Genomic DNA, 9467 nt, shown 5'->3' on the forward strand with positions numbered 1-9467 from the left:
GAATATGTCAGGGTTAAACATGTGAGTGAGCACCGCATTTAATCTAAAACAGCGGTGTAACAGCACAACATAAAATATAATGCCAATTTTTTGCGTTTACGTTTCATTTTTCGATTTGAGGAACGGACGTCGATTTGAGGAATGGAGGTCGATTAGAGGTCGGACGTTGATCTGAGTCTAACATATATATTTGAATTTTAGAAAGTAAACTGATAAATTTTAGAAGCTCGGTTGATTATTTCCCAGTAAAAGAACAGTCGTTCATTTCATTAACTTAAGTGCTACTGTGTGATCTATTTTGGCGTAATTAACCAGACTTCGATACACGAAACATCTGGGTGATATTTACACTGTTTCTAATTGTCATCATTATAAAACCAATTCTTGAATAATTTTCTACGTGAAACTAACACAAATATCAGTTATAGAGTCACATACCTAATTATTTGTACTTGCGTCCTGTTGATTACTTAGCTTTTTATAAATGTAACAGATCAGAACAAGTAGCCCTATAGTGGTTAAATACGATACGGTGACCTATAGTTGGTAATTTCTACATCATGTTATCTCTGACGGAAAATTACCGAATTTGGAAACATACCTCATCTTATTTTTATTTGATATACCATTTTGTTGCTATTGATTTCATTAATAGCAACAACATTTGGTTAGAAATCGTTCTTGATACGACCGGAATGCTATATAGAGATCAATTTAGGAACTTCAGGAAAAAGTCGCGTACTAAAATTGCTTCTATTGGTTATAAGCATATGCACTTTTCAATTATTTTGTTAAATCAAAATTTGATTAAACTGTTTATTTGTATCCCTTTTGGGATCCACTAACGGAGTAGTATAACAAACACTTTGGTGACTGGTCACAACCGGTTTAATTATGAGTTATTCTTCCGCTTACCTTAATCGTAGCGTTATGCGTGTTATCTCTTTATATTTGTTTTTTTCTGGGTAATGGAAATTGACACATACTATTTTTAACTGTATTATGTTACGTCTTTTCTGCATGTTCATCATTGCTTCTGATATTTGTTTTTAATTCTCTAATTTTATTTTGAAGCAAGACTAAAAGGTTCCGATTAATGTTTATTAACGAAATTCCGTATAGGTTTTCTCTAAGCACTGTAAAAGATTAAGTGTTCCTCTACTATTTATGACGTGGCTATATGAAATCTTATGAGTGTAGGATGTCATGATTTGATATCAGCCGATTAAGTGCTACTAATTTGCTATAAATAACTGTGGACATTTGTTTTCATATGATAGTTCTATTGCTAGTATTATTATTATGCTTGTTTGTACTGGTGATTTTGTTTAATCTATTATGTGCTTTCCAAATACCTATTTTTTATTTATGTTATTGCATGGACATTTTGTTAATCCATTATACCTACAAACCTGTTTATATAATGCATTTATATTATCGATTCGATTTATCTTTTTATACAATCTGTCATCATTTGTAATGAAATTAAGCAAAAGTAGGAGGGTAAATGTGTGGTGTTTTACTAGCAACTGCTTGTGACTTTGTAACCGAGTGGCGGGTAATGCAAAGATCTTGTCGATACTCCTCACTTTACACTGGTCGATTATTTCCCCTTTAAAATGTCATGTTGTATACCCGGACCTTTTGGATTTTGAAAGAAAGTTGGTTTGCTATCTTTATATTCCGTTTGTTTTAATGTACCCCTTTTTGAACAAATTCATAGTTACCAGAAAATGGACAACATTTAGAAATTTTTTTGCATGCTTCATGTTAAGATCTTAATGAAGAAGACAGTGCAAGGGCCAAGTAGTACACTTTCTAATTAATGATGCACTCTTCTTTATCGAAACATATGATGCTATTCAAATAAGATGCTAGATGCTTATGTTTTTAAAAGACATCAATGAAGTTTGGAGACAAGACAAGACAATTTTATTCTTTAAAACCACTGTATACACATTGGTACAAAGAATGAAATAATAATACATAGTATACAAAATAAATTGTGCACATGACAAGATAGGAATGTTACAATTACTATTTATATAAATATATATATATATACAAGAAGTTATTATAATAGAAAAACAAATAGACAAAGGCTAACCAAGAAGACCTGCTACTGAATTTATAACCTTTATAAATTTGCATATATTTTTTAACTTATTTCTATGTGTTGTTTGGAATAATTTACAAAATTTAATTATATTTACTCTGTTACAATAACAGTTATCCAAAAACAGTTTTCTTGAGTCGTCTAAGGATCTACAATTCAAAAGAAAGTGAAATTCATCACCTAATTCTTGACATTGACATACATTACAATATCTCATTTCTCTATCTAAACCTATCCATCTTCCAGTTTCAATTGGTAATCTATGATTACCAGTTCTAAATCTACAAAATGTGACCCTATCTCTATCTGGTAATATATCTAAATATTTTTCGAATTCAAACTTATCCTTATATAATCGATATGATAAACCTTTTGACGAATTACATATATCTGAACGCCAGTTCTGTTGAAATTGATCAAATAGTTTCTGTTTTAAACTATTACTTAGCCATTTTGTGCTAAAGCCAGTTTGTGCTAACCAGATATTACTATAACCACATGTATCGAGAATATTTTTTATAAACATAACCCATTCAGACTTACAATTATTCTGTGAATATTTTAAAAACATAAAGTTATACAAAATGTGTGACAACTTATTTTCTTTGCCGTGGACAATTCTACACCAATAATTTACCATACGTAGTTTAACATAGACTACCATGGGATACACACCAAGTTCACCATATACCATAAAGTTTGGAGTTGACTTTTTCAAGTTCAGTAGTATCTTGCAAAATTTCAAATGTACTCTCTCTATAATATCCATATTACTGAACCCCCAAATTTCACACCCATAAAGTAAGATCGGCTTCACTATCTTATCGAACAAATCATACTGACATCTCACCGAAAGGTTATGAACTCTCCCCTTCTTAAGTACATCGTACATGGCACGGTATGCCTTAGTAACTAATATCTTTTTAGTATTCGCAAAGCTACCTGTCCTTGAAAAAGTCAATCCCAAATATGGTATTTCTTTGACAACATCTAATTCGATATTATCAAAATAAAAAAGAGGATTGTGAGATAAACGTCCACCAGAAAAAATAATAATTTTCGTTTTACTAGGATTTACACTAAGTTTCCAAAGTTTACAATATTCACTAAATGTATTAAGTTGAGATTGAAGAGATTCAGCTGATTCAGCAAATAGAACTGTATCATCTGCATATAATAAAGCAAACAGTTTAATATAAGTATTCATCTCATTCTCAATTTCTTCAGATATACTACTAAGTCCCATAACATCATGTATTTGTAAAAAAGATTCCAAATCATTCAAATATAAGGAGAATAAAAAAGGCGAGAGATTTTCTCCTTGTCTTACACCAATATTACAAGGGAAATAATCTGATGATTGTCCATTATATACAATTCTTGATTTAATACTACTATACATATTGAATATAACGTTATAAATTTTACCGTTAATTTCGTTTTCAAGCAATTTCTGAAACAATCCATTTCTCCATACACTATCAAATGCTTTAGCAAAGTCTATAAAGGCACAATACATGTTTTTCTTTTTACTTTTCATTAAACTAAATAACATGTAAATAACAAATAAGTTATCTGTAGTACTGTATCCATTCCTAAACCCTGACTGATTTTCACAAATAATCTGATAATCATCAGAAAATTTGTTTAATCTTGTGTTCAAAACAGAGGTAAATAATTTGCCAAAGCAGCTAATAATAGTGATAGGCCTAAAGTTTTTGGGATCCAATTTGTCACCCTTGTTTTTATATACTGGTATAATATTTCCCAATAACCAAATCTCGGGAATAATGCCACTGTCAAATATAATATTAAACAGCTTTACTAATATACTAGATAAAATATGAAATGAATGCTTTAAATACTCATTTATAATAATATCGTCACCAGAGGCTTTATTATTTTTCAAAGTTTTAACTGCTTTTTCAATTTCATCTACAGTTATGGGTACATTTAATGACATGTTTAATTTATCTATATCGTTTTGGTTGTTTACATTTTCACCATCTTCATTTGCGCTACCAGCATTTAATGTTTTAAAATAATCTAACAATATGTTCATAGGTATATTAGGGCTTTTCTGTTTTTTTCCACTATTCAAAATTTTCCAATATTCTTTTGGGTTAGTGGATTTCAAATTATTTATTTTATTTCTAATTTTTTTCCTATGTTTTCTCATACTTTTATCCATAGTCCTCTTATATTTTTTCTCTAAAGATTTAGTTTCGGCCTCCTGAAGTTGAGATCGATTTCTTCTCAACTTTCTTTTTGATGATTTATATTTTTTCCTGGCTTCTTTACAATCATCATCAAACCACGGTTTTGATGCCTTCTTATATTTTTGTAAATTTGGATTAAGTTTTTGCTGGGTATATGTGCCAAAAGTACTCTTAGCTGCATCGGTTAGTAAATTACTTATACTCTCAACTGCGGTATTTATGGTTGTTTCATTTATTGTTGCATTGTCAACCATATTTACTAGTTGAGTCAGTATTTCGTTTACTTTTTCTCCGTCTATATTATCAATAAAGTCTACAGTTTTAGTACTCTCCCAGTCTTTAATCTTTTCATGCGATGGTTCATCTACAACCACTTTATTTATAACTACTTCGGCTTTAACAGTTAATGATAACGGATTATGTATATCCGAAAATAAAGTATTCGTTTCTAATATAGAGAAATTTTCTATAAGTTTGAGAAAACATGGGGAACATATATTATAATCAACAACGCTAGCATTTTTACAAGTAAAGTGTCCACTGTTGTCACCAATTCTTCCATTAACTATAAGCATATTGTTGTATTTACAAAAATCTAATAAATAGTTACCGAAATTGTTCTTTTTAACATCCATACTTTTTCTCTGGATGGGTAAACATAAATTATGTAATGTATTAATACAGGTATTTTCAATGTCTAACATCCCCGAGAATTCATCGTATTCAAGATCAATAAAATCTGGATCTCTACTAGTTCTAGAATTGAAATCTCCCATAAGACAAATGTAATTATAATGTGAACAAAAGTTCAAAAACTCATTTTCCATTTCGTTATAGGGGTCCCCAATACAATACGCTGAGTTTTCAGGAGGAATGTAGACAATTCCAAACAAGACATTTTGATTTAGACGAAATATTTCTTTATCAACTGTGAACCACATGATATATTTACTATCTGTATCAATCATATTTATCTTATCTGCTAAATGTGTCCTAAAACATAATACTATTCCCCCAGATTTTACCCTTCGTAAAGTAAATCTATTTTTCATCTTAATTTCAAAATTTGGTATATCAATTTCGTCTAAATCATCTGTTTTTGACTCTACAAAACAAAGAATATCATAATTATTAATAAGATCTAAAAACTCAGGATATTGAACACGTCTACTTAAACCACACACATTTAATGTAAGTATTTTTAAAATAGTTTTATTAATCACATGATTATTTGTATTGTTAAAAGTTGATTGAGCTGGAATGTTATTTTCTCTTCCAAGGTTGACCTAACTATGTCCATCTCTGTCTGGAGTAGAACTCACTCTCGATCGTTTCTTCGGTCTGATAGGTGTCTGGTGGGGCTCTTCACGAGGCGCTTCGTCGTTGGAAACTGTCACTAACTCATCATTAACATATAGTTTGTCACGGATGAGAACAACTTTTGAGTTGTTTTTTCGTTCGGCCTTCATAATCGGATAAAGTTTCCGTCTTTTTTCTTCAATTTCAGCTGGAAATTGCTGGTTCACTCCATAGTGTGTACCTTTAAGGTTTTTCCCGGCACGTTTTACCATTTCTAAATCGAAAAAGTACAAAAATCGTGCTATGATTGGTCTCGGTTTGTTCCGGTAACTCTTCCCAAAACGATGAACATTGCCAAATTCTAGTCTATGTTCAATTCTCATGTCCTGATATATGAATCGGCGGAGTTTGTCTTCACAGTCTTCATCTCGATGTTCCTCAATCCCGGAGAATATAAGATTGTACTTCATCGAACGGCATTGCATATCAATCAGTTTGTCGTTCAACATACACTTATCTTCCTCTAAATTGTCTATTTTCTCTTTCATGTTCTCTTGTCCGTTTTCAAAATCAGTCCTCTCCCTCTGTAACTGTTCAACATCTGAGGCTAATTTGTCTGTCTTTGTCTTAATTTCATCGAAAAGATTTCCTGTACCATGTGAAGTTGCTTCTAGTTGAGTCACTCTCGATTTGACATCTACTATATCCTTTTCTGCGTCGATTACTCTTGCGGAAAGGGAATTAAATTTATCGTTCATTTGACTTAAGGTTGTTGTGTTTTTTCCTGTATTTTTTTCGATCGAGGATAGTCTTGTATCCATTCTGTTTAATAGTGTCAATACGTTATTTAGAACAGCAGGTATTTCTGTTTCCTCTCCATACAAGACATTCCTACTTTCCTTTAGAATCTGCGTTGTCGATTTGTGGATGAAGCCGTAGAAGACATCGGGTTGCTATGGAAAGTAAAGGATTAACTTAATGCATTGGTTTGCATTCGAAGCGAGTGGTGACAGAAAGTGAAATCTATGTTCTTGACAAATGTCAAACCTAAATGAATGCAAAGTAATAAAGGTTCATAGTATGATTACCAATATAAAAAGCTCTGTAAAAACAGCAAGCTCCATTTATGACAGAAATAGCGAAATTTATAGTTTTCTTTTCACTTACTTACACTGTTTCGATATCTCTGCTATTGACTCTCCCCGAGGATATCATAAGCTCAGTGTGTCGTTTCAGGCATGACTGATATCATATTTTGTCTCAAATTCTCCGAAGATAAATTAAGAAGTTATTAAGGAACAAAGGTTCAGAATCAATCATGTAAAGTTGGCCTTAGAATCATTTTTTTTTGAAGGACCTGTTTTGATCATCTAGCTTCTTTTGTAACAAGTTGTTTATACATAATGGAATAATATGCTATGGATTAAACGTTAAGGTTGAGGGTAAAGTGTTTTGGTCCCGACATGATTTATGGCTCACTTTTCTTAAATTCCTAAATTATGATTTATTACAAATTTAGGTTTCAACTACCTGTTGGCCCACTTTGCTACTCACGCATTTAGGCATTTATACATCTTGCTTTTTTGTGTTGGGTGTTAGCTTTTCTGATGAAGATAAAACATGACAAGCGCGTCAAACGCCAAAACATTCTAAGTGTTATTTTCATTTACATTAATGTAGCTACTGACAATAATAACAAACGTACTTAATAGCCTGCTCCATCAACTTTCCACGATGAAATTATCACCTTTCAACTTAAAATCCCGAAAGGAATAGACATAGAGTAAAATCAGTAAAATTAAATGAACAATTTATGTATTGCGTCATTAGCCGAAGTGTCGTGGTCATTAATAATGTGGAGGTAATAATTATAACATTCTGTAGGAACGGCTAGCGTTTTAGTTTATTAAAAATCTATACGAATGGATTAAACTGTATAAAGAAGATTTAATGCAATGAACGGTAAACATACATCACCTTATTTCATTATTACTCTTTTGTTTCTACGTAGTTAGAAAATTTAGGGAGAAGATAATGACGTAAAAACTAGGTCAGTACGTATTATACAATCTTTTCTTAAAAAAAAAAGACTCATCAATGGCGTTCGAATTTAAACTAAATTTTGCAAAATGATAGCTTTTTTCCAATCTAATTAAAGTTTTGATCCATATTGACTCGCATGCTTGAATATATATATGACGATATCGAAATTAGAGGTTTTTTTTAAATAGATTGGCCTTTTTCTAGATATAGACTTTGAATAGTCGACTTTTTTTACAAACCTTTACAGAATTAAAGAAAAAAAATATAAGGACAGTATTTTTGATTAAAAAAATATAGATTTACATGGCGTTTCATAGCTTTATTCTTACTTATCTTCTACACTTACACACGCGCTTGTCATCCTAGCGTAGTAAATTATTCCAAGTTCCGCTAGGGCTAAGGGAAAATATTATCTTGCCTTTGGTATAATGCAGAGTGCACAAAGTCTTAGTAATAAACAAAGGTTGCACACAATATTAAAGACAAATCGCACTTTGTTTTAGATAGATATATGGATATTAAACGCAATAAGAACAATTTTCAAATTTTATATCAAATAGGATATACTGACAAAAACCTGTATCGTGTTGTTATAAATTTTACTAAAATAATTGCAAAATATGTTAGCTATATTTGGCTAAATATTTTAGGAATTTGTGGTCCTCACTGCTGTTCAACTTCGTACTTTATTTGGCCTTTTAAACATTTTTTGATTCGAGCGTCACGGATAAGTCTTTTGTAGACGAAATGCGTGTCTGGGGTAATATAAAATTTTAATCCTGGTATCTATGATGAGTCAATTTGTGTAGAGCAGAAGGAATCTGCAACAACAAATGTATGTTCCCTGAAACCTTAGTCATACGTTAGGAGTCACACTGAAATTATGCTTTATGATACATTCAAAACAATGATTTTATGGTATAGGTTACTATTTATTTTCATCTTAACCAATCTGAGTATTTGTTTTGTCTTTAAAAATGTTTTGTATCTAAATTTCACCACGTAACTTCCACCTTAGATGACTATGTAGTCTTGATAGTTGATTCTTCGATTTCCCTTAGCAAATATCAAAGCAATTCATTTTAAAAGAGTATGTTACATTTTAAAATTACATTCCTTTCCCTGAGTTTTTTTGTTCTTCAAATATAGCTTCAGTTCCTTATGCTCTGGTAGCATGCACATTTTTATAAATTCAGTGATATTACCCCTTAATGCAACTATTACCTTAAATTTTGTAACAGCTTCAAACTATGCTTGTCACCCTATCACAGGAAATCATTATATCCTTCAGGGGTATTGTAGCAAGACATAAGGAAATAGTTTTGATGCTTTCGTTGGTTACTTAATTTTACAAAACATGTTTACCTTGGTATACAACAAACACACATCAAAAGTTAAAATTTAAAAGTAACTCTTTTTTAAGGTAACTATCCTCATTTAATGATCTTTATTTGTTTTAAGTTCTTCCTTAATTTTCAATACCTTACTTATAAAGGTAATCTCTCAGTCAGGGATATTGTAGCAAGACAAAGGAATTGGTTTTGATGCTTTTGTTCGTTACTTCATTTAAAACATGAAATTTTCCTTGGAATACAACAAACACATAACAGTTAAGATTTAAAAGTAGAACTCTTTTTTTTTTAAGGAATCCTATTTTTTTCTGAACTTACGTGCTAATGAACTTTATATTTTTTTTTAAAGTTCTTTCTAACTTTTCAATTCTTTAATTATATACATGTAGATAATGACCACAATGAATATAAGTTTCATAAAGCAAATATTTGTACACA

General features: G+C 30.9%; 1 protein-coding gene across 1 annotated transcript; it reads right to left on the bottom strand.

Moving 5' to 3' along the window:
• Window positions 1-2229: 2229 nt before the first annotated feature.
• LOC139488276 (uncharacterized) lies at window positions 2230-6455 on the bottom strand. The gene is made up of 3 exons (XM_071273809.1): window positions 5627-6455; window positions 2754-5440; window positions 2230-2265 (listed from the first exon to the last, which is right to left on the bottom strand). Exons 1-3 carry the CDS (start codon window positions 6453-6455, stop codon window positions 2230-2232), a joined length of 3552 nt encoding a protein of 1183 aa, XP_071129910.1.
• Between the last annotated feature and the right edge of the window lie 3012 nt (window positions 6456-9467).

This window comes from Mytilus edulis, chromosome 1 (genome assembly GCF_963676685.1).
Source record: "Mytilus edulis chromosome 1, xbMytEdul2.2, whole genome shotgun sequence".
Lineage (NCBI taxonomy): Eukaryota > Metazoa > Mollusca > Bivalvia > Mytilida > Mytilidae > Mytilus > Mytilus edulis.